This window comes from Pseudophryne corroboree, chromosome 10 (assembly GCF_028390025.1).
Source record: "Pseudophryne corroboree isolate aPseCor3 chromosome 10, aPseCor3.hap2, whole genome shotgun sequence".
Taxonomy (NCBI): Eukaryota; Metazoa; Chordata; class Amphibia; order Anura; family Myobatrachidae; genus Pseudophryne; species Pseudophryne corroboree.
In genome coordinates, this window is record NC_086453.1 from 48,943,116 (window position 1) to 48,970,093 (window position 26,978).

General features: G+C 46.3%; 1 protein-coding gene across 1 annotated transcript in view; it reads left to right on the forward strand.

Annotated features, from left to right (window-relative positions):
* The first annotated feature begins 6,619 nt into the window (after nucleotides 1–6,619).
* The window catches only part of GSK3A (glycogen synthase kinase 3 alpha), a 104,382-nt gene continuing 84,023 nt past the window's right edge, over nucleotides 6,620–26,978 (forward strand). The window contains exon 1 of the mRNA XM_063942353.1: nucleotides 6,620–6,720. Coding sequence (XP_063798423.1) covers nucleotides 6,681–6,720 — 40 coding nt within the window. The 5' untranslated portion in view covers nucleotides 6,620–6,680. The remainder of the gene's footprint in view (nucleotides 6,721–26,978) is intronic.

The following is a 26,978-nucleotide window of genomic DNA, read 5'->3' on the forward strand; positions in this document are numbered from 1 at the left end:
GCCTCCAGTGGCACCTTGGGATCTCAATGTAGTTTTGGGGTTCCTAAAATCACATTGGTTTGAACCACTTAAATCTGTGGATTTAAAATATCTCACGTGGAAAGTGGTCATGCTGTTGGCCCTGGCTTCGGCCAGGCGCGTGTCGGAATTGGCGGCTTTATCCTGTAAAAGCCCTTATCTGATTTTCCATTCGGACGGGGCGGAATTGAGGACTCGTCCTCAGTTTCTCCCTAAGGTGGTGTCAGCGTTTCACCTGAACCAGCCTATTGTGGAGCCTGCGGCTACTAGGGACTTGGAGGACTCCAAGTTGCTAGACGTTGTCAGGGCCCTGAAAATATATTTCCAGGACGGCTGGAGTCAGAAAATCTGACTCGCTGTTTATCCTGTACGCACCCAACAAGCTGGGTGCTCCTGCTTCTAAGCAGACTATTGCTCGCTGGATTTGTAATACAATTCAGCTTGCGCATTCTGTGGCAGGCCTGCCACAGCCAAAATCTGTAAAAGCCCACTCCACATGGAAGGTGGGCTCATCCTGGGCGGCTGCCCGAGGGGTCTCGGCTTTACAACTTTGCCGAGCTGCTACTTGGTCAGGGTCAAATACCTTTGCAAAATTTTACAAATTTGACACTCTGGCTGAGGAGGACCTTGAGTTTTCTCATTCGGTGCTGCAGAGTCATCGGCACTCTCCCGCCCGTTTGGGAGCTTTGGTATAATCCCCATGGTCCTTACGGAGTTCCCAGCATCCACTAGGACGTCAGAGAAAATAAGAATTTACTTACCGATAATTCTATTTCTCGTAGTCCGTAGTGGATGCTGGGCGCCCATCCCAAGTGCGGATTGTCTGCAATACTTGTACATAGTTATTGTTAACTAATCGGGTTCTTGTTGTGAGCCATCTATTCAGAGGCTCCTCTGTTATCATGCTGTTAACTGGGTTTTGTATCACAAGTTGTACAGTGTGATTGGTGTGGCTGGTATGAGTCTTACCCGGGATTCAAAAATCCTTCCTTATTGTGTACGCTCGTCCGGGCACAGTATCCTAACTGAGGCTTGGAGGAGGGTCATAGGGGGAGGAGCCAGTGCACACCAGGTAGTCCTAAAGCTTTCTTTTTGTGCCCAGTCTCCTGCGGAGCCGCTATTCCCCATGGTCCTTACGGAGTTCCCAGCATCCACTACGGACTACGAGAAATAGAATTATCGGTAAGTAAATTCTTATTATTGTTAAGAACATTTCTGTTACAATGTGTTGGAAACAAACAAAAAAAAAACTTATTAAAAAGCTCCTCTTGCACCAAAAATGTAGAGGCAGCCATTTTGTGAGGCGAACTTAAATTATAGTTACTTGTTAGCGCATGAAAAGTGACACCAGAAGAAACTACACATTCAAATTAGTACATGTATTTTAACTTATGTTTTGCTGTGGTACATTGTTGTGAAAGATTGTTTAGCCATTTCAGTGTGCCTCATGCATAGAAAATACATTGCAGCTTCCAGTGTGTGCACAGCCTAAATGTCATTGACCAGAGGTTCTCAAACGCTGTCATCAAGGGCCCTTCAATGGTCCAGGTTTATAAGTATGTCTATGGTTCAGCAGAGATGGTTAAATCAAATTGACTGAGGTACTAATTAAGTCACCTGTTGCCAAGCATGGACATGCTTAGAATTTGGACTGTTGGGGTGCCTTGAGGACTGCGTTTGAGAACCTCTGTCATTAACCATTTAATTGTTGGTGCACAAACTGTTTTGTCTACCCCTGCCCCCCAAAAATAAGTGCTTAAATATTTTCAGGTATTTTGCTCAAAGCAAATCGCACATAGGGGGTAATTCCAAGTTGATCACAGCAGGAATTTTGTTAGCAGTTGGGCAAAACCATGTGCACTACAGGGGAGGCAGATATAACGTGCAGAGAGAGGGTGCCGTTTCTTGCGGCGGGCGAGCCGTGCAACCGCACGGGGAGCCCGCCGCTGCACTTTTTGAGGACTTTGAAACCCTTCTGCCCGAGTGCCCAGCTCGGGGGGCGAGGTCTCGCGGAATGACGCGTTTGCGTCGTGACGTCACGACGCAATCGCGTCATTCCGTGAAACCCCGCCCCCCGAGCTGGGCACTCGGGAGAAGGGGAAGCCAAGCCGGCCGGCGGCGCCGCGCAGACGAAGAGGCGGCTGAAGAGAGGGAAGAACCGCTTGAAATGTAAGTCAGCCCCTCTCCCTCCCTCCCTCCCCCCCACAACCACCACCTGCCGTACTGTGTAAAATGGGGACACCTGTCTGCCGGAATGTGTTAAATGGGGACTCTTACCTGCCTTAATGTGTAAAATAGGGACACCTGTCTGCCGTAATGTGTAAAATGGGGGCACGTGCCTGCCGCAATGTGTAAAATGGGGACACTTTCCTGCCACAATGTGTAAAATGGGGGCACGTGCCTGCCGCAATGTGTAAAATGGGGACACTTTCCTGCCACAATGTGTAAAATGGGGGCACGTGCCTGCCGCAATGTGTAAAATGGGGACACTTGCCTGCCGTGCTGTATAAAATGGGGTCGCGTGCCTGCTGTAATGTGTAAAATGAGGCCTTTATTTTTTTTTTTATCCTGTGGTGGCTGTGATGATGAGATCAGATGAGGTCACACCCATTTTAACGAGGCCACGCCCCCTTGCCGGGAGCGCGCGCCCCTTCGGCGCGTGCATGCTTTCACTCTTTATATCTATGAGGGGGGCGCATTTTTTTTATGTGAATGTGGGGGGTGGGCGCATTTTTAAATCTCGTACTGGGAGCCAAATTGGCTAGAAACGGCCCTGCAGAGAGAGTTATAGGCCCTACACACATGCCGATTTGTTTGAAAGATATGAACGATCTCGTTCATAAATGAACGAGAACTTGTTCATATCTTTCAGTTTGGAGGCTCCAGCGATGAACGATGCGCGGCCCCACACTCGTTCATCGCTGGTCCCCCGTCGGCTGTGCATGCAGGCCAATATGGACGATCTCGTCCATATTAACCTGCACTTCAATGGAGCCGCGTGACGGGGGGAGTGATGAAACTTCACTCCCCCCGTCACTGCCCCCCCCCCCGCCGCCGGGTCGCCCGTCGCACGTATCCGCTGTCGGGCAGCTCGGCATGTCTGTAGGGCCCTTTAGATTTGGGTGTTGTGTGTTCAATCTGCAATCTAATTTGCAGTGTAAAAATAAAGCAGCCAGTATTTACTCTGCACAGAAACAAAATAACCCACCCAAATCTAACTCTTTCTGCACATGTTATATCTGCCCCATCTGCACTGCAACATGGTTTTGCCCAACTGCTAAAAAAAATCCTGCTGTGATCAACTTGGAATTACCCCCTTAGAGGGGGATTCAAATGTTTGAAAAGTCGGTTGGGTGTCTGTTTTTTCCTGTCTATTACATAGGAAAAAACAGACGTCCAACTGACTTTTCAAACCATTGAATATCCCCCATAAAGTCTATTGCCCCAGTAGTGACTTTTATCTCCTACCTTGTAGACCTACATATGGAAATATGGGTTCAGTTTTCTTCTATTACCACTTATACACCAAGCTTTTGACCAAGGTTATTGCTATGTCTTCCCCGGTCACATCTTGGTGTAAAAGGGTCCTTGAAAAATAACCCAGTTCGAGTGAGCAGGTAATCCGTCCCTGGTAGCTACCACGGTTGGACCCAGGTAATGATGCAGTGTAAACAGCTAAACCCTGGTTATGCGACCCACATACCTCCCAGGGTGACCATCTCCAGGAGGGACAGAATGCTCTGCCCCTGGACATTTCCATTAATGTATGATTGCCGACACCTGTTTTGTACGGGTGTGGTTCATTAGATCGACATGACTTAGGTCAGCAAACATTGGGTCGACCACGTTTGGTCAACATGCATTAGGTTGACATGATCACTAGGTCGACAAGGAAAAAGGTCGACATGAGTTTTTTAACTTTTTTTGGTGTCGTTTTCTTCTAAATGTGATGGGGAACCCCAATTAGTGCACCGTGACCCCTCGCATGGCTCACGGAGGGCACGGTGCCTCGCTGTGCTCTGCACAAGTTACCGTTGCCAATTGTAGTCCACGTAGATCATTAAGTATGAAAAAGGTCAAAAGATGAGAAAAAAATGTGAAAAACTTGTGTCGACCTTTTTCCATGTCGACCAAACGTGGTCAACCCAATGTATGTCGACCTAACTCTTATTGACCTAATGACCGTCATCCGTTTTGGACAGGTTAATGGATAAGAAAAGTGTTTGACCACAGGTGATGGCAATCAGAAATGAAGAGAAAAGTCCAGGAGCAGAGTATTCTGTCCCTCTTGGAGAGGGTCATGTTGGGAGGTATGGACCCTGGTTCTGCTTAAAAGCTGCTGATGGTCTGCCTCAAGGGAGGGTGACATGCAGGACAGAGAAAGGAATAACCGTGGTCCAGTGTACAATGTAAACAGGATCTGACCCAGGCTGGAACTGTGTCTGGAAACCTGGGTCGGACCTGGGCTTTTGGTGTAAAAGTGATATTTGTCTCTGTCTCACACAGATGGAGGGCATTACCTAGTTGGAGCTTTTAAGTGAATGGTGGCTGTAGGGTCACACAATAAATTTCGCCATAGAGGGGGGAAAAAAAAATCTACTTATTTGAAGTTTGTCTCCTGTGACAATTACTCCTTTCTCCAGCCAGTTTCAGTTTCTTCTAACACACCATTGCAACAGTCACCTCAATAGTTTATATTCAGTTCTTTATGTTACGTCCTCTGAGCTCACAATGGCAATTAATTGTACATACCTTTATTGGTTATTGGCCCTTTTAGTTAGACGGGGAATAGAGTAGTTGATATGGCTCGTAGTATAGGGTTAAAGCTTGACCCACACACTATGGGTCCATACACACTGGGCGTTTTTGCCCAGTGTGTATGAACAGCGATGATCGCTGACATCGCTGGGCTGAAAAGCGCTCAGTGCATACACACTGAGCGCTGTTCCCCGCTGCCCAACGATGTCAACGGGAGTGAGCGGCTTTCCATAGCAGGACGCTATGGAAAGCTGCTCACCCCGCTGTTCATCTACTGGTAATACCAGTAGAGGAACGGCGGTTGCCAGCGATGAAGCGGGATCGAGCATCAGCGCTCACCGCTCGTCCATACACACTGGGCGGCTTTGAGCTGAAAGCAGCTCAACACACCAAAAGTGACCTGCTTTCAGCTCAACATCGCCCAGTGTGTATGGGCCTTTAGATCCAAACATTCGGATCAATGATCTGAAGTCCACATCTGTGTCCAATTTGGGCATTCGCAGATGGTCACATTGACAGATGAGGTTGTCGGTGCTCAACCCGTGGGCTAATTGATTTTTATTCAAATAACAATGGTGCTTATATTTTGTAGTATCGTATACCTATAGATAGCCAGATAGATACAGAGGTGACATCGGGGGTTGGTGACAACTGATGCAGTAAAAATAGGGTGTGAACATGTGGATAGGGGCGTGGTCTCATGGGAAATCCATGTTCACTGCAGTTTGGGGGAGCGGCCTAATGGGGAGGGAGTGTGGCCCTGTTACATATCTTGGGGGGGGGGGGGGGGGGGGGGGGCTTGCCCAACATTTCCAAAGATGCTGGGCTTCCCTGGAGACTTTAGATGCACTGTCAGCTTCTCTTCAGTGACAGCAGCTGGGCGCTATACGAGAATGTCACACCACAGCACCCGGCTCCCTGTCACTCCAGAGGAGACTACATTTTGATGTCACCCCCTGTGACACACATACATACACAGCAGTGCAGAGGATTACGCTTGGTGACCAAAATAACTGTCGCTCAAACGCTGACACATTATTTTACTAAAATAAAGATGAGAGAAGAACCCCATATTGTGACATCTCTTCTACATTTTGCCTATTTTACCCAGGGTAACCTATGTGGCGCACCCAAAATGGCTGCCTTACCCGGTACCTTTCATGGGTGGGTTATGTAACCTGTGGAATTTATTACCAACTCAGCATCAAGCTCATTGTGCCCATTATGTTGCCTGTATTTCGCTGTGTTTTCTTCGTGCAGTAACACTTAACCTCTGTGCTAAGTTTTTGATGCTTGTAAAGCGACTTTGAGACTTGCTGGAGAAAAGCGCTTTATAATTAAAATCATTAGCATTATTATTATTATTATTTACTAAAGCTTCCAAAAATGAAAGTGGTGGTGTTGTGCATAGCAACCAATCAGATTCTAGCTATAATTCCTCGATCGCAAACTAGAAAAATATTAGAATCTGATTTGTTGCTGTGGGCAACACCAGCACTAGTCAGTTTAAGAAGCTTTAATCTACTAGGGTCTGAACTGCTAGCCCAGCCTTTAACAGATCTGGAAAACAAATCTAATTATTGTGTAACTACAACTGCCAGAATGCCCTGCTGCCACATGCAAGTGCCACGGGTGGTCAGAATATGCATAAGGTTATTTGCAGCAATACATTTCACTAGAGCTGCTGCCTTGGAAATGGGTTGCCATTTTACCGGAGATCAAAATCTGACGCAAACCATAGAAATAAACGTCCCCAAAATGGCTCCTGTGATCGAGACCAAACTACTAATGTCAACTTCTGAAAATAACTGCTTGCTACAACGTGAGCTGAGGCTGACGGGAATTGCAGGTCCCGTCATCTACATAAATCCCAGCCCAATGTTCCCGGAAGAGGAACACCGACCATGTACGTGCAACAAAAGTATCGGGGGAAGCGGCTGTACAGTGAGTATGGTAGTGCTCAGGCTGATTTGTGACATATCTGTGCGAGTGTCTGCGCGGACCGTTTCTAGCGGCGCCGGCGTGTGATTAGGAGGCCGGCGTTCGTTTGCCTTGGGTGTAGTAACATGGAGGCCGCAAGCTTCCGGGTGTACGTTGACACGTGCAGTAGTGGGTGTAGTAAGATGGCCGATGCATTGTATTTAGTCAGATTCTTTTGGTACATATGATGATGTGATGGTTCTAAGTAAAACCAGTAAATAGCTATGTGTTCTTTAGTTACAGTTCCTACTTTCAGCCATTTGTAATCTGTTTCTTGTGCATCCTGCACTCTTCTTAACCCCAAACTGTTGCTCCCCTGTAGGAAGAGATTGGGCCTGACTGATTACATTGTTTTATTTGTCACAGTTTTTATTTGATTTTCTTTAGGTACCCTTCCCAATGGGCTAGTGATGATATCTATGGGTCATCTAATGGTGCCAAGCGCCTCCAAAATCTTTAGATCCTGAGATGCTAAAAATAAGCGTTTGGTTTTGTTGTTGTGTGTTTTGTTTCATTAAATGTTTAATTGAAAATAAATGATAGTTGATTGGTTAATTTTCCTTTGGCTGATGTTGGCAGTGTCTCTATTAGCAATTCAATGTTTGTCAGAGATTCACTGGGACACATGACTCTTTTAAACAAGAATGCAATTAGTATTGTATTAATAATCAATCTAAAACTAATATCAATTTAAACATTGTGGTGATAAGACTCTTAAAAGGAGTGATGCTGTTGGAGGAATGCAGTAAAAGTGACCTTTCTATTTGCACTTGGTTGATGTTTAACAGTGGTTATTGAAGGGATACCTTCAATCTGGGGTCTTTAATTTTAAGAAGCTGTATAGGTGGATTGGAACACGAATAGAGAGGGTTCCACACCAGCTAGAGTGAATACTAGATGTGCTTTCCATGATCCACCTACTTCAGCTCCAGACAATTTACTTCAAATTGACTTTACATATGCCTAATGGCAGTAGTATTTATATCGACCTACCACGCAATGAGCATCCGGAATTCCATGACCTCAACCATTAAAGCTGGCTTCACAATATCCAGGTTCCCCCCTGCTTGCCCTCTCACAATGCATGCAATGTGGGTTTGTGTAGAAAATACCTGTATCTGGCACTAAAGTTAAGTCTTAATACTGTGCATTAATTGTGTAAGTATAAACTGTTTACAGTGTAATTAAATGTTTTATTAACATTCCCTAGTGGCCCCGTTCTGAATTTGGATCCTTCCAGCAGCGATTATCTGCTGCTCTGGTTCCTGTTCCTGTAAAGGGGCCGCAGGAGAGGCAAAATGTATCTGCTGCTCTGGAACCACTGAAAGAACTTGGTGGTGCATCATGGATTCGTATGTATCCAAGAGACGGTGCTTCCTGGGGTTCCAGACTTCACATGGTCTCCCTAAAGAGATTCTGCCGCAGAGGAATCTGGCCACCTGAGCAATGGTGCTGATCAATGCCCCAGAGTAAGTTTTCTGGGAAAGATATATAAAGATTTAAGGGAGATACAGCTGATTGGTTGCCATGGGCAACTTCTCCACTAGCTCACTTCTTCACTTTTATCACAGCTTAGTACATGTCACTCCATATCTCCCACCAAAATTTAGTGGTGAAGAGGGATTTGACTGTCCCCTCCATTTGGTATTCGAGGTGAAAGCAATGAAAATGAAAAAGTCTGAAGGCTGGATTACCCTCTACCAAGCTAGGTGTGTGGACTTTATTAAAATGGCTGAAGGTCGCTACATAAGCTCTGTATCTTGTACTACTGGGTGTATCCTCACAACCGCTGGGATGTGTTACTGTCCTAGTAATATAAGCAATAGCCACCATTTTTGTTCTATACACTGCATAACCACCTGATATGGGCTGATTTCTGTGATCTACAGATTAGTGCTGGCACACTAATCCCCAGCTCCCTGTATCAGCATTTTGCATGCTACCCTGCAGTCCCCTCATGCAGCGTTAACAGTCAGGAGGAGCCAACCACGATCACTGGCATAGAGGTGGTAGTAGTCATTGAGTCCTGGAGAGACTCCTCTCCTCCTCCAGCTTGTGTGCATGCGAGTATGTGTGTGCGCCTAGTAACATTAGTAGACGTAGTCTGTAATTGGTGGGTACTGACTGTAAAGTGTCATCAATAGGTCAGAGGGGGACATTTACTAAGCAGCGATAAGAGCGGAGAAGTGGCTCCATCAACCAATCAGCAGCTCTGTATCATTTTATAGTATGCAAATTATAGATGTTAGTTCAGTGCTGATTGGTTGCCTTGGGCAACTTCTCCACTGGCTCACTTCTCTGCTCTTATCACTGCTTAGTAAATGTCCCCCAAAGTCCATTCTAGTTATGTCACCACTGCTCCCTACCTCAGTTTGCAGGAGTTAGCAGTTTTCTGATAGGGTGAAAAAGATAACTGGTTATTGGATCGACCATGCAACCAACCTTCAGACTGGGACCATAATCCTTCTATTGATTCCTCAGGAAATACCCTGCAGACAACAGTTTTGCACTCTGTATAAAGGTGGGTACACACTGATGGATATATCTGCCAATCAATTGATCGGCAGATATATCTATGGACGGATCGGGCAGTGTGTTGAACATACACACTGCCCGATCCGTCGGGGACTGATGTAATGAACTGGGCGGGCATGTACACACGACCGCCCAGTTCAGCTGTCAATGGCCACCGCAGCATGTGTATGGGCGGCTGGCCGGTCGCCCGTACACACCCAGTGACGCGCCAATATGTCGGTAGATATATTGGCCGTCGGCTGTGCTGCGGGGCTGACATGATATGTCTGTGAACGACGGAGTTCAGACCTATCGCCCGTACACAATGGCCACCGTACCAGCGATATATCGGCCGTTCAATTGAACGGCCGATATAGCGGACAATGTGTACCCACCTTAAGAGTGATAGTCCTGCTTTGCATGTTGAAGTGGGACATCCAGCTGGGGTATGGTTGTGTTTTGGGTTTTTTGTTTTTTTTTTGCAATAAGTTTAGTGCTAGTTTATTGCCCTGAAATCCCCTGCAGGCCAGAAAGTCTAGAAGAAGCCATAACGAACCCTGCAACATCTTGTGAGGACCAAAGATCTCCTCACCTGACCGACCACTTTTTTTTTCTTGTGTGTGTTCAGATGCTCCAAGTTTAGAAATCTGCTGTTGGGGCTACTGCCCTCCCCCTCACCCACCCATCCTCTCCTTTCTAAAGTGCTAGAGCCGACTGGATTAAAATGAATCCATTTTATCCATTAGAGCAGGCATTCCCAACCACGGTCCTCAAGGCACACTAACAGTGCAGGTTTTAGTGATATCCAGGCTTCAGCACAGGTGACTGAATTAGTAGCTCAGTTATTTTGATCTGACCATTTGTGCTGCAGCCTGGATATCCGTAAAACCTTCATTGTTTGTGTGCCTTGAGGTCCGTGGTCAGGGAATGCCTGCATTAGAGGGATGGGAGAACTACACGCTAAAATTGCATGAAGTCCCTATTTGTCCATATAGCATGTTAACTGTTGGCGTTACAAGTGAGGTGCATGCAAGATGTACATTTTCAAGAAATGTCTTGAAAATGTATTGCTCATTCCTGGGTGATGACAGGGAGGTAGCTTAGCGACACGCGGAGATAAGTGTCTCGGGTGTATTGTTGAAAACTGTTGTATACAGAGACATTTGGGGATTCATTAGAGCAGGGCTGGCACAACCGGTCCTCAAGATCTACCAACAGTTCATGTTTTCCAGGCCTCCTGGAGATCTGTAGAATTGTCAGTTAGGAATGAATGCATCACATCTTAATTAGTAATGACTACACCTGTGCACCAGCTAGGTGGTCTGGAAAATGTGAACCGTTGGTAGATCTCGAGGACCAGTTTGGCCAGCCCTGCTTTAGAGACTCGACAAGTGGTATTTTTGCGCCTGCGGGTCGCTGTGAGCAGGCGTCTCAGTGCTTGTCCATGACGCGTGGATGCGGGAAGGGGGTTTGTAGTGACCTTTGCGTAAAGTTGCAACCACCAGAAGACCGACACTGCCATGTCACATCAGAAACCGAATCTGCCCTGTTGTCTGTAAAAATCTGATGGCACTTAAGAGTTTGGTTAGATTTTGGTCTAGTAGTAATGCCCTGTCCAATTATCCTGCCGCATGCCTAGAAATAAAATCTATGAAGAAAAAAGAAGCCCAGATTAATTTTAAGTGGCACAATCACACTTCCTCTCCTACAGGCTAAAATTTCTCTCTAAAAGCACAGTTGCCCGGGAGGCTCCAAAAGTTCAGCCAGCACTACTGAACTCCAGAGAGAGGTGGTCCGCTGCCTGCGTTCCTCTTAAGGTGCATACACCCTAGACGACATGCTCTGATCGACATCTAGTGTTTCCCCCTCCTGGACCGCCCGTCCGTACACACTGAGCAATATGACGTTCACATCGCTCGGTGACGTCACACAGCGGCCGGGCCATGCAGGCAGCTCTTGGACGACAGATTGAGCTGCCTGCACGGCCGCCAGCGATGGTCGTTAATTACCCGTGGGTCTGCGCATCTGTCGTCGTCTGCATACACACTTGCCGAGAAAGTGAACAACGTCACTCGGGAAGGGTGAAAATGAGCGTCGACGTTCATTTCATCGGCAAGTGTGTGTGCACCTTTACTTTCGTGGAGAAGTGGACAGTTCTGGGGCTTGAGGACACGAATCATGTCATGGTGGTCTCTGCTACAAGCTGTGGCATTGAGCAATGGGAGGGGGTGGCAGTAATAATGTTAAATGTCGTACCTCCAACCTGTGCCTGCTTTACCAACATATTGGCAAGTTTGTGTAGAAGATGGACCTTACATGTAAGCTACAATGTACAACTGCTAGTAGGTCTGAAATGCATAAATGGACAACTGTTTTGGGTTTTTTTTTGTTGTTTTTTTTTTTTGGTGTGTTTTTTTACGGTCATGATGAGTGGTTAAATATACAGCTAAGCTGCCACATGCCTGTTATATAAACCTGCTGTATTTCCTCTCAAAGAAGAATAAAGATTACATATATTTAGCTTTACACGTCTTTTCTCTAGGCCATGTCATACCATAGGTGTGTGCATAAATGGATACAAAGGGCATCAAACCAGCACCTGGAAACCTATACAGAATGGAGCATCTTTGGGGTCGATTCAATTCGGCAACAGATTAGCTCCCGACGCTATTCAATTCAGCTTAAGTCGGCGAATGCCCGTTCTCGCCGACTTAACAGGTAGTTTTGTCGGGAGAACGGCCATTCTCCGACTTAACTACCCGTGGTGATGCTGATTCCCGACAGAATCAGCCTCGTGCCGGCCGCGCGGCAGCTCTTTTGTCGGTTTTCTTCTCTCACCCCCCCGGGGGTGAGAGACGAATTCCCGACAATTGCGGGTAACTAGTCGCTGATTTGAATAGCGTCGGGAGCTAATTCCCGGCGCTATTCATATGTTGCCGAATTGAATCGACCCCTTTGAGTGCAAGTGCCGAACTTCCATTATATGTGCTATGCATACTTTTGTAAATGTCATTATGTGTTTCAACTAGAGATGAGCGGGTACGGATTTACTCTGTTCTTAACGCCAGAATTATCTCAAGTTCTTTTTCTGGATTTTTCTTATTGGCTAACCAAAACACGTGACGTCCGTGAGCCAATAAGGAGATTCGGGTAAATCCGAACCCGCTCATCTCTAGTTTCAACCTTCCCTTTAAGTTGCTGCTCAGTATCTTGAGCTGCAAGAAAGATAAATGACTCCGTCATCTTATCAGGAGTATTTACATCTTCAAACTGAACATTGGAATGAGCGGGTTCCGTTGATTTGCCGGGTCAGATTGAATTTTTTTCCACAAACGCGAACACTTGGGGCCCACGTTTTCCATCAGAGCTGTCACATTAATCACTGAGGCTGGTGTCAGCGGGTCATGTCAGTGCTTTTCCATTTACATGTTTAATTTTCAAATATAATGCATCTAAAATCTGTATTAGAAGTAAAGAATAGCCTTATGGCAAAGCAAGGTCGTGGCAAACTGATGTGGTAGGGCTTTCTGAATGGGAATGCGGTTTTCATGTGTGGTGTGCACAGGCCTACCAACCTACAAGGCTTCACTCTTGCATATGTTTGTGCAAGGTGGTTACAAAGCTTTATTGGAGCTTGACAGAATTAGTGTTCTATGCTCAACCACGGTGGAGGTAGACGTGCAAGGTATCTGTTCTCTAGTGATGGTTTCAGTGTGGTCTCTGGTTACTAGTGTTGGATTGGTGGTATCATCTGTTTAGAGGGGTGGTCTTCAGGTTGCCGGCGGCCAGGCTCCCGGCGACCACCATACTGGTGCCGGAAATTTAGTGATGAGCGAGGTTCGGTTTTACTCGGTTTTACTCGGTTCTCAAAACGGCATCTTATTGGCTATCCAAAACACGTGACATCCGTGAGCCAATAAGATGCCGTTTTGAGAACCGAGTAAAACCGAATCCGCTCATCACTAGCCGGAATCCCGACTGCCGGCATACCGACATCTTTTCTCCCTCTTGGGGGTCCACAACCCCCCTGGAGGGAGAATAGATAGCGTGGCACACGTAGCGCGCCACCGTGCCCGCAGCATGGCGAGTGCAGCGAGCGCGGCAAGGGGCTCATTTGTGCTCGCCCAGCTGTCAGTATGCCGGCGGTTGGGATTCTGGCGCTGGTATGCTGGTTGCCGGGACCCCGACCGCCGGCAAATCATACTACACCCCCGTTTAGAGCAGCGGCTGACAGTTCATGTATCCTGGCGGAACATTTTCAGTTGTATGGCTCAAAATTCTTTTTGCATGCATTATATCCAACCCTATATTACTAGTTCCCAGTGAGCTTATATGCTGAATGTTTGTTAAGCATTCGCTGTGTGTAGGTGGCAGGTAGACATGCATGTCCATGGCACCAAATAGTCAGTGTGGCAAGACGCCAGTTATCCAGGACTGGGTACATTTAAACGATAATAGCATTTCAATGATTTGCCACCTGCACAGACCTCATCAGACTTCCTGTTACCATACCAGTGTCATCTGCTGATGTAACTATGTGTATTTACCCTGTACTTGTCCTATACTGTCATCAACTGTAAGTTGCTGTTTTCCTGTTTGATTATTCATGTACTCTGTAATTGGGCGCTGCGGAACCCTTGTGGCGCCATATAAATAAAGGATAATAATAATAATTAATACCGTTAATTATTAGCAGGACGCTATGGAAAGCCGCTCACCCCGCCGTTGATCTACTGGTAATACCAGCAGATGAACGGCGGCCACCAGCGATGAAGCGGGAGCGCACATCTGCGCTCATTGCTTGTGCATACACACTGGGTGGTTTTGAGCTGAAAGCAGCTCAACACGCCAAAAGTGACCTGCTTTCAGCGCAAAATCGCCCAGTGTGTATGGGCCTTTACTGTAAAAGTGCCTCAACTTTCTATTTCTGCTGGTGCAGAAAGTCCTGTTTAGAATCACAGGGGCAGATGCTTTTGGTCAACCTTATGAATTTTTTTTTAGGGGGGTCTGGAGAGAAGTAAGTGTGAGAGAAAGTATTAGCCAATCTGCTTCTGTGTTACATTTTACAGGCTGTGTGTCAAAAATGACAGGAGCTGATTGGTTGGTATTTTTCTCTCAGCATTGTATCTCTCTCCAAGTTTTTTTTTTTTTTTTTTTAAATACCCCCATAAGCTACAGACTGTGAGTACACGGTCTGTCATATCTTGGTACTGGATGACCTATGTTGAATCTCCTGCAGTAACCTGAGATTCTTTACTTTGGGGGTAAGTGAGACTAGAGAAGGTGCAATAGGACAAAGGGATGGTATCGCTAGCAGTTTGAGATATTTGGACTATATGAGGAGAATCCCGTTCTCAAAACTGGTGGTGTTTTTTTGTGTTTTTTTTTTTTTTTTGGGATGTTTTTTGGGTTTGTTTCTTTTGTCCGAGTTAAATATTAGTCTTGGAGGATGAATGCTCCCTATGTTTAGTATTTTTGATTATTTATTTTTATGAGATTTGAGCAGGATTAACAAAATAATGAAATAGAATATTTAGGCAGAAAATGAAAGTGTATATGTATGTGTGTATATATGTATATGTGTATGTATATATATATATATATATATATATATATATATATATATATATATAATATATAATATATATATATATATATATATATATACGCTAAAGGCACTGACATTGCATGTCCAAAGTTTGTTTTTTTGGGGGGTTTTCCCCTTCTTTTCTCAAACATATTTTGTACATAATACTTCCGCGTCACAGACTCAAATTGCCCAGAAGAATAACCCCTTGTGTTCCAGTTTAGACAATGGAAAGAAGATTTCAGACTATGAATACAGCTGATACCCCTTTTCCACTAGCTCAAAAAACACGGGTAAATGCACGGGGGCGCGCATTTACCCGTGTTTTTGGCAAGTGGAAAAGGGTAAACCCGGATCAAGTGACCCGTGAATCCTACCCGGCTATTTACCTGGGTAGGACACGGGAATGATCCGGGTAGGGTGTAGTGTAAACGGGAGCCGTGTCGATGCGACACGGCTCCCGTTTACACTGTATGGATGGGCGGCGCTGGGAGATCATGTGATCTCCCTGCGCCGCCCCTGCCGTGTAGCTAGAAGCGTCACCAACCCGGCATATGCCGGGTTGTGACTGCTAATGGGAAAGGGACCGAGCACGGGTCGCAGCAGGGGGCAGCTCCCGTGTCAGGCTCCCGGCTGCGACCCGTGCTCGTAGGTGTAAAAGGGGTATGAGTGAGTAAAGTAACTGGTTCCCAAGGGGGATCTTATACTTGCCCAGCCATTTGGTAGGGCTGAGCAACAGTATCCTGATAGGTCAACCGGCAGGGGTTGATGGGTTCAAAGGGTCGCCATGACAGTGGTTGACACATGAAAAGGTTGACATGATTCTTTTTTTTTTTTTTTTAACACTTTTTCATACTTTACCATCCACTTGGACTACGACTGGGAGTAGTAACCTGAGCGGGGAGAGGCTCCTTTACCGACGTTTGCTCGTCGTGTGAGGGAACATGGTGCACCAATTGGGGGTCCACATGCTTGCTGAAAGGGAAATTTTGACACCAAAAAGCCATCAAAAACTCATGTCGACAATTTACATGCTGACATGATCATGTCGACCATTTGGTGGTTACCTTCTGACTGACATAAAAACAAATTCCAAACAGATCAACCATGATACCTGCCATTTGATCCCTTGGAGTTTAAAGGCAGCAGAAATAAAACCATTTACACAAATGCGGGCCATGTGAACAACAAAAAATATTTTAACCCGGAGTGTTCCCACACTCTGTCTTCAATGCATCCTATGGGCTAAAACACACGAGCCGGATGGCTTTTTCCCGTGCCGGCATTGTAATGAACAGTGTGAAGTGTAGTGTCCTTACACACTGCACGGCTCCGGCCCGGCTGCCGGAACTATCCACTGGAAGGTCCGGCTGTGAACCGTGTGTGTGAAGGGGAACTTTCTCACACAACTGTTTTTTTCCAAGCCGTGTCTAATGCTGCGCATGCGCACAGCATCACACACGGCTCAAAGCCGTTGTGTGTGAGGGACTCTGACAGTTTCTCCCTAATGGCAAAAAGCCGGACAAAGTTTGTCCAGCTTATTGCCATCCAGGAGAATCCGGCGCGTGTGTTACAGCCTTAATAGTCCAGAATTTAAGGATAGCCATAATTGAGCACAGATGGCTAAGTCAAATTGACTGAAGTACTAATGAGGTCACCTGTGCTCTAGCATGGATAACCTTTAAAACTTAGACGGTTAGGGTTCCTTGAGGACCATGGTTTGGAACCTCTGGCCCAGATGAAGGGTGACCTCCGTCACATGCTTTTGGCAGCATACACCAACATGTCTATCTCTTCCTCATGGGAGGAGAGTATATGGTCGCCTAACATTTACCAACTGATTGTCCAGTCTCAAAGCCCTTTGATCTGGGTTATGGTTGTTGTTGCCTTCAAGGAAACTGCAATAACCTTTATGTGTGTAGGGAGGTTAGAGTCTGAGAGCAAAGGGTTCTTACTAAACTTCGGTAACTAACACAATAAGAGAGCAATTACAGGGAATAGGTGCAAACCCAAGCCATTGAATGTTTTTGGCGAATTAGGCACCTAAAGCACAGAATGTTTTTATAGAGCTAGATCAGTAACACAATCTGAATTTGTGGCTTTCCTATTCGCATAATAGTTGATTTGTGAGGTAAGTGGAGCATTATAGAGTACCTCAGTGTCGGATAAGTTTTTTTTTTTTTTTTATTCCCCCCCCCCCCCACCCCAGTAGGGCTCACGAAGATTAATGCTGTGATGCCAGAGGCTGCAGCCATAGGTGTCATGTAATATGTAAAACTGTTGACAAATCCATTCCCGCATCTCTTTATGGGAGCCTCCATCCTGAAAAGGATCTCTTCTTGGTTTAGATGTAAACTTAAACTCTGTGCTAGTCTTTCATTTCTGCTTTTTGAACATCCTGTGTTTCGGGGCAGCACAGTTGACATATTTGTTATCATTACTGCCTCACAGCCCTTGGGTCGTCGGTTCAGTTCCCACAAGGACCCAATCTGTGTAGTGTTTGTATGTTATCCCTATTTATTTTTTCCCTCTGGGTGCTCCCACAATAGAAAAAAACATTCTGGTAGGTTAATTCGCCAAAAACAAGAATCCTATTTTGTGTGTGTATGTATATCTATATGCAAGTGTATGTATGTATGTATATGTGTGTGTGTGTATATGTGTATGTGTATATATATATATATATATATATATATATATATATATATATATATATATATATATATATATATATTTATTCCACTGGGGCAGGGACAGATGTGAATGAACATAGATTCTCTGTAAATCGCTAACGGAATATTTGTGTGCTATATAAAGATCCGTTAATACATTCATTTTTGCCAGTTGGGCTCTTTGTACAAAAACAATATATTTTCCTACAGCATGCTGCTGCAGAAGTTTGTGGGATTATGTAAAAATATGATGGTATGGAGTATTCCTGGAGCACGAATATAATATTGTTTGTGACAATTACTCCACTTTCGGGGTGGAAAATGGCAGGTTTTTTATATAGGTAGCATCCTTAAGGCTGTGTGTATTTTTGTAAAACAATTTCAACTTGGTGTGTTAGCAGTGGCTGAACCTCTTTTCCCTTGTTGGCTTGCAGTTATGCATGTCTCCCAGCAGAGGTCAGCACTACACACATACTGAACTTAAATATGCTTCCAGGACCAGCATATCCTAACCTGCACGGGTTGTGATTTGGCACTAGAGCTTTAGCGTCTCAATAGTCTGAGATCAATAGCACAGCCACTAATTTGGATTCATATAGTACCAGCTACAGTACATCATGTGATTTCTAATTCTGCTTTTGTCTACTATGATGACAAACATATATCATTTTATCTCTTTGATCTTTTGTTGCAGTGAAATCTCACATCCACTGCTGATTGAGGATCATTAAAGTCTGCATTCTCTTCTCTGCAGAGATAAGCTCCTTCTGGATTTAAATGTTTACCCAGGGAGGCTGTCATCTCAGCATGCCAGTGTTCACTTGGCTGCCGAGGTTAGAATATATGCCCCTCTTATCGGTTCTTATGTGGGTGTTAGGTAATGGGTAGTATGTCTGACTACTGCAGTATTTCTCCGTGTTACACTGGGACAAAATGGTTAATGTGTAGCGGACAATGGAGCTGATAAGGTGGACTAAGCTTTTGTACCTTTGCTCCTTAGTAGACTGTATGGCTCTGAATGAAGCTGCAGTGACGTACAGTATCTGCAACTAATGATTGTGACTAACTTTTCAGTACAATCGCTGACTTAATGAAGTTTCTAAGCCAGTGATTCCCAAACTTTTTTTTTTTTTTTTTTTATCACGGCACAATAGAGCATCAGAAAAAAAAATTCACGGCACCCCTAGGCCAAAAGTTTCTTATATGAAAATAGGACTTGAATTACCTACCGGTAAATCCTTTTCTCGTAGTTCGTAGAGCATACTGGGGATCCATTTAGTACCATGGGGTATAGATGGTTCCACTAGGAGCCATGGGCACTTTAAGAATTTGAACGTGTGGTCTGGCTACTCCCTCTATCCCCGTCCTGCCAGACTCCGTCTAGGGAACTGTGTCCTAGGAGACATGCTATGAGAGAAGGATATAAAAGGATAGTGGTGAGATTCTGAACCAGCGCACACAAACAAGAGGAAAGCTAAGCTAACCAAACTTGCAACAGCTGAACCAAACAACAATACTTAACCAAGTAACAGCGCAGGAAAAACGCGGAAGGTAATTAAAATTCTATTACGTCCTAGAGGATACTGGGGATCCATTTAGTACCATGGGGAAGTACCAAATCTCCCAAACCGGGTGAGAGAGTGCTGAGGTTCCTGCAGAACTGATTGACCAAACTGAAGGTCCTTAGAGGCCAAAGTTTCAAACTTGTAGAACTTTGCATACGTGTGCGAACCTGACCAAGTAGCTGCTCGGCAGAGTTGTAAGGCCGAGACACCGCGGGCACCGCCCAAGAAGAACCCACCGGCCTAGTCGAGTGGGCCTGTACAGATTTAGGAACCGGCAATCCTGCCGTGGAATAAGCATGGCAGGGCCAACAGTGTGACTATCTTCCACGTAAGATATTTTTCATCTACCTCCTGTAACGGTTCAAACCAGTCCGATTGGAGAAACTGCAGCACCAAATCGAGATTCCAAGGTGCTGTGGGAGGCACAAAGGGAGGTTGGATGTGCAGAACACCTTTCAAGAACATCTGGACCTCGGGGAGAGAAGCCAATTGTTTCTAAAAGAAAATGGACAAGGCCGAAATCTGGACTTTCATGGAGGCCAACCGTAGACCCACATCCACACCCGACTGCAGAAAAAGCAGGAAACGTCCCAGATGAAATTCCACCGCAGAATATTTTCTACTCTCACACCAAGAGACTTATTTCTTCCAAATACGATGGTAATGTTTAGACGTTACCCCCTTCCTGGCTTGGATTATAGTCTGGATGACCTTGTCAGGGATGCCTCTCCTGGCTAGAATCAGCCGTTCAACTTCCATGCCGTCAAACGTAGTCATGGTAAGTCTTGCTAGACGAACGGGCCCTGTTGCAGAAGAGGTAGGTACCACGGGTCTTCGAGGAGCATCTCCAGAAGGTCCGCATACCAGGCCCTTCTTGGCCAGTCCGGAGCAATGAGAATTGCTTTAACCTTTTTTTCTCTTTTTTTTTTTTTTTTTTTTTTTAAATTCTTTTCAGAATTCTTGGGATCAGAGGAAGTGGAGGAAACACGTACACCATTTGATAGACCCATGGAGTCGTCAGAGCGTCCATTGCCATTGCCTGTGGGTCTCTGGAACAATACGGCTTGAGCTTCTTGTTGAGATGAGAAGCCATCATGTCTATTTGTAGAAATCCCCATCGACTTGTCAAGCATCTGAACACCTCCGGGTGAAGGTACCACTCCCCCGGGTGCAGGTCGTGTCTGCTTCCCAGTTGTCTACTCCCGGAATGAAGACTGCTGACCACGCCTCAGTGTGTTTTTCTTCCCAGAGGAGAATTCTTGGCACCTCTGACATTGCTGCTCTGCTTTTCGTTACGCCCCCTGTCTGTTTATGTACGTTCCGTCCGTCACATTGTCCGACTGGACCTGAATGGCCCAATCTTGAAAAAGATATGAGGCCTGCAGAAGGGCGTTTGTATATAGCCCTGAGTTCCAGAAAGTTGATTGGAAGGATGACTTCCTGACTTGACCATCTGCCCTGAAACTGCACCCCCTGAGTGACTGCTCTCCAACCTCTGAGGCTTGCGTCCGTGGTTGGCAGAATCCAATTTTGAATTCTGAACAGTCGGCCCTCGATTAGGTGAGAAGTTTGTAGCCACCACAGAAGGGAGATTCTGGCCTTTGGCGACCGACTGATCCTCTGGTGCATGTGAAGATGTGATCCGGACCACTTGTCCAACAGGTCAAAGGGTCTTGCATAAAACCTTCCGTACTGAATTGCCTCGTAAGAGGCCACCATTTCTGCAGCGGGGTACACTGGTATTCCACAGGGAATACCATTGGGGTGTAGAGTTGGATCTTGATCCAAGGCACCAACAGGCTAAAGCTTTGACTATTCCCAGGATGACACAAACAAACAATCAGCTTGGCGCTAACAGCTAAGTAGAATGTGTGTGCATGTATTTTTAATAAAAGAACACTCTGTTTCAATCGCAGCTGTTAAATAAAGGGAGAGTACTCTACCCTTCAAAGTCACCGAAAACACAAACACACCAATAACAGCGCTGATTTAAAACATATGTGCTTTTTATTTTACACAATTAAAAACAATAATAAAAATCACATTTAGATAACTAGATCCTGAATACCGGTTAATCCTGCAAAGCATAACCTAATTGGCACAATTGGCACAGTGCAATTCTGAACCTTTAACTGGTGTTTAGTCCATGAATTAATTCAAGCAGATCTGATATGTTTTAGCTCTTTCTAACGTAGCAGTCTCTTGCAAAGCAGTGGTTGGTTAGCAGTGAAAGCTGATCAATTAGTAGCAGCAGGTGAGGCAGTGATTAGCAGTTCCCACTGTGACAAGCTTGTCAATTAGTTGCAGAGAGTATTCAAAGCAATAGTAGTAAATTAGTGCATGCTGTACTTTAGACTGTCAGACTTATAGAAAGAGTCCATGTTAGTAATAAATACAACCTGCTTCAAGGATCCAGAATTGACCCTTTATGGTCCAATAGTTGGTGTCTCATGGCTGAATTGCCTCGTAAGAGGCCACCATTTCTGCAGCGGGGTACACTAGTATTCCACAGGGAATAACATTGTGGTGTAGAGTTGGATCTTGATCCAAGGCACCAACAGGCTAAAGCTTTGACTATTCCCAGTATGCACTGCACCGCCTCCTCTACAGCCCCGCCTCCAGACACTGGAGCTCCGTGTGTAAGTTGGCGCCTGCAGTGCAGGTCCATAACAGGTGGGGCTGCACTAGGCAGCCCTGAAAAGAGCTTTTTAGAAGACTTCAAGGGCTGCAGCACTTTCTATGTCTTTGATATGCTGTGCTGTGGCTCCATCATCTCCCTCAGCGGCGCTGCATACTCCCGCGGCCGGGTTCCCGAGTACTTGCAGCGGAGACACACCGGTTTTCAGGCACGCCACCGTTGTCACACTCCAGGATCGCGTGGCTGCACTAACGGGAGGAGGTAAGAGGGTCCCCCATGTGGGACCCGCTGGTAAATCGCGGTCCCAGGAGACGGACCGCGCCGCTGTCGTGAACACTGTGTCGCACAGGGACCCCACTATATCCACCAGGGCAAGGAGCACAGGTCATATTTACTAAAATCAGTTTATAATGGGCTCCACAGTACCCGGTGGTGAAGTCCAGCAGAGGGGATAAGGCGCTGACCTGTAGCCCCTCCTCCTGCTCCGGGCGCCATCTACTGCTGGTGTTCCCGCCCTGGAGCTGCATTTCACTCTCCCTCACTCCCTGACTGATATTTTGGCGCCATTACATAGCTGGGCTGATCTCCGGGACTGCTGGGCTCTGTCTCCTCTGTAAATCCGCCTGTATCATCAGCGCTGTACATTTACAGACACTTAAGTATTCTACATGTCATATTAGACAGTGTTAGTTAAGAACAAGTGTACTGCTATCTGAATTTTTAGTACAAGTATTCTGTATACATCCAGTGTTTACTGTGCATTGTTATATCTGTATGCATACATACTTATATGTAATATACGAATCCAGTGCAGTTTTATTGTTTTATAGGTAATAATTCCTGCATTGTACCTGTGACTGCGTGTGCCTGTAGCTGCTGTGTGGATTCCATTCGTGTGTATCACACGTTTTGCTATCACTATATTCTGTACCCTGGGAAACTAAGTGCATCAGGGTCTCATATAATGTTTAGTGCTACACAGGGTATACTGTTTGTATTTTTCACTGTCTTTTTCAGTCACCCCACACCACTTAAATCCCCTGTGCTCTGTGTTTACGGTCAAAAAATATGGGATTTTTTTGCTGGTTTTTGTATGTCTGGCTATATTGTACTGTTACGCCCTAAGGCTACATCCCATTCAATATCTGCTACACAGGGTGGGACATCCGCGGACGCTCCTGCATCCTGCAGTGCTGTTGTCACGGATTCACCAATGGGGGACGTGTTGGCTGATGGTTCAGGCGCTGGGTGCCATACATCTCCCAGTCCGCTTGTGGCCAATCAGGACCCACCTTGGGCAGCCTTTTCAAATATGCTGACTATGCTTGTAACGCATCTTACGCCCCCTGTGGGTCCTCCCGTGACATTACAGCCACATATTGTCCCTGTAGTCAATCCGCCATGTGCGGATACTCTGTCTACCCAGTTACAGCAATTAAATCAGACTTTGGTTAGACAAAAGTCCACCCCACGCCCCTCTGGCGCCAAGGGGTCATCTAATCAGGCCATTTCTTCCTCACAATCCACTAATATTTTGGATAATTCTTCCAATGAGGATGGGGAATATACTGATCTGTCAGTCGCTGATACAGATGCTCCTGATAAGGAATCTACAACCCAGGTTGATGTTCCTGACCTTGTGGAGGCTATCAAGCTGATTCTTCAGATTGATGACCTTGAGCCTCCTGTTATGTCTAAGAAACCGGATAAGTTCAAGTGTTAGAAGGTTGCTAAAGTAGTTTTACCACATTCTGACCTCCTTAATTGTCCTCTCCAAGGGGGTAATTCCAAGTTGATCGCAGCAGGATTTTTGATAGCAATTGGGCAAAACCATGTGCACTGCAGGGGAGGCAGATATAACATGTGCAGAAAGAATTAGATTTGGGTGGGTTATTTTATTTCTGTGCAGGGTAAATACTGGCTGCTTTATTTTTACACTGCAAATTAGATTGCAGATTGAACACACCCCACCCAAATCTAACTCTCTCTGCACATGTTATATCTGCCTCCCCTGCAGTGCACATGGTTTTGCCCAATTGCTAACAAAAATCCTGCTGCGATCAACTTGGAATTACCCCCCATGAAAGAAGTTTTCCCTGTCTAAAAAGATGTTCGCTCGTTCTCCTATCCCTGCGGAGTGTAGTAACAAGTGGGAAACTCCACCGCCGGTGGACTCTCGTGTCGCCCGTCTTGTGGTGTCATCTACTCTGACTGTCACTTCACTGAAGGAACCGACAGATAAGCGTGTGGAGGGATGCCTGAAGTCTATTTACACCCTTACCGGTGCTGTACATAGACCGAAGCATGGGTTCAGGCAATTGAGAATGAGCTACCTCAGGATTTTTCTGACACTGCCAGACAATATCTGTCATATATTACCACAGCCTCCCACTATATACAGGAGTCGGCCTCTGATGCAGAGGTCATGGCGGCCAAGTCATCTACTACGTCTGTCCTGGCTCACAGGATTCTGTGGTTGAGGTCCTGGAAAGTGGACCTGGACTCTAAAAAGACCTTGGAGGTGCTTCCTTTCAAGGGAGACACACTATTTAGGGAGGATCTGAACAAGATTGTGACTGACTTGGCGATGGCCAAGACTGCGTTTCTCCCAAGTATTAATCCTTCTTCTGCTCAGAAGGCTAAGAGTACAACTTTTCGTTCCTTTCGGCCTCCAAGTAAAGCAAAAGGTCAGGTGTACCCGAGACAGGCTCGTACTTCCCAATCTAAACAATCCTGGGCCGCCCGTCGGCCTGCTTCCAAACAAGACAAGCCTGCTGCATGATGGGGCGGGCCTCCCCCTGGGGAAACCCCAGGGTGGGAGGCCGACTTCTGCAGTTCGCCCGGGCCTGGATAAAGACCACTTCAGACGCCTGGGTGTGGGAAGTTGTCTCTCATGGGTACGCAGTCTCTTTCAAGTAACGTACCTCTCGCCGGTTCTGTTCAACTGTTATCCTCTGGGATCCGTTGAAGGCGCAAGCTCTACACCTGGTTGTACAATCCCTCCTGGAAACAGGAGTGGTAATGCCGGTACCTCTGTCCCAGAGAGGCAGGGGATACTATTCGACCCTGTTTCTAGTTCCGAAACCAAATGGGTTTTTCCAGCCTATCCTCAACCTCAAATCATTGAACAAGTTTGTAAGAGTGTCCAAATTCCATATGGAAACCCTGCGCTCTATTGTGCTGGCCATGGTATCCCTGGAAATACAGGATGCTTACCTGCACATACCTATTGCCATTTCGCATCTGCATTATCTGCGGTTTGTGATTGGCAACCTTCATATTCAATTCCAGGCTCTGCCATTTGGACTGGCCACTGCACCTCGGATTTTCACCAAGGTGATGACTGCTTTCCTCCATCGTCAAGGAATTAGGATCCTGCCATATCTGGACGACTTGCTGATTCTGGCAAACTCCCAAGATGTCCTCCTCAGTGAACTGGAGATGTCTGTCCAATTCCTTCAAACCCACGGGTGGCTCATCAGTTGGAAGAAGTCCTCGCTGGTCCCTGCTTGGACTGTGGTGCACCTGGGGGCGCTGCTGGACACACACAGCCAAAGACTGTTTCTGTCTCCAGAGAGAGTCCTGAAACTTCAGGACGAGATCAGATGCTTCCTCTCGCCAGAGCGTGTCGATACACTCGGCGGTGCAAGTACTAGGCCTCATGGTGTCTGCTTTTGACATGGTAGAGTACGCTTAATTTCTCCTTCGTCCTAGAGGATGCTGGGGACTCCAAAATGACCATGGGGTATAGACGGGACCCGCAGGAGACATGGGTACACTATAAGACTTTGAATGGGTGTGAACTGGCTCCTCCCTCTATGTCCCTCCTCCAGACCTCCGTTAGATTCTGTGCCCAGAGGAGACTGGTCATACTCTAGGAGAGATCTACTGATTTTCTCTAAAAATACTTTTGTTAGCTTTATTATTTTCAGGAAGCACTGCTGGCAACAGGCTCCCTTCTTCGTGGGACTGAGGGGAGAGAAGCAGACCTACTTCTGTGAGACTGATAGGCTCTGCTTCTTAGGCTACTGGACACCATTAGCTCCAGAGGATCCGATCACTTGGGTCACCTAGCTGCTTGCTCCCGGAGCTGCGCCGCCGTCCCCCTCACAGAGCCAGAAGATCGAAGACAGGTGAGTAACCGAAGCAAAGAAGACATCGGAAGGCGGCAGAAGACTTCAGTCTTCCTGAGGTACCGCGCAGCGGTCGCGCTGCGCGCCATTGCTTCCGCTCACACAAGCACTGCATGGGTGCAGGGCGCAGGGGGGGGCACCCTGGGATGCAATAAAAACCTCTTTTAAACACTATCTGGCTATTTTAAGGTGCATAGGCATTATTTGTAACCCCCGCCAGTATAATCTCAGCGGGACTGAAGCGTGCCTTGTAGGGGGCGGGGCTTCCTCCTCAGCTCTGACCAGCGCCATTTTCTCTCCACAACTTGCTGCAGAGACGCTGCTCCTGGCCCTTCCACTGCTGTCACAAGTAACTTTGTTTCATAAGAACCAACCTATTGTGGTGCCTGTGGCTACTGAAGCCTTGGCTGATTCAAAGTCTCTTGATGTGGTCAGAGCTTTCAAAATGTATGTAGCCAGAACGGCTCGGGTGAGAAAAACAGAGGCGCTGTTTGTCCTATATGCGGCCAACAAGGTTGGCGCTCTTGCTTCTAAGCAGACTATTGCGCACTGGATCTGTAATACGATTCAGCAGGCTCATTCTACGGCTGGGTTGCCGTTACCGAAATCGGTGAAAGCCCATTCCACTAGGAAGGTGGGCTTATCTTGGGCGGCTGCCCGAGGCGTCTCGGCATTACAGCTTTGCTGAGCAACTACTTGGTCGGGTTCAAACACTTTTTTGCAAAGTTCTACAAGTTTGATACCCTGACTGATGAGGACCTCATGTTTGCTCAATCAGTGCTGCAGAGTCATCCGCACTCTCCCGCCCGTTCTAGAGCTTTGGTATAAACCTCATGGTCCTTTTGGAGTCCCCAGCATCCTCTAGGACGAAGGAGAAAATAGGATTTTAATACCTACTGGTAAATCCTTTTCTCTTAATCCGTAGATGATTCTGGGCGCCCGTCCCAGTGCGGACTCTATCTGCAGTACTTGTATATAGTTATTGCTTAAGTTACACAAAGGTTGTGTTTGGTAAGGGTCAGGCTATTGCTGATCTGTCATGTTGTACGGTGTGGTGTAAGCTGGTATGTATCTCACCCTTAGTTTAACAAAATCCTTTTCCTCGAAATGTTC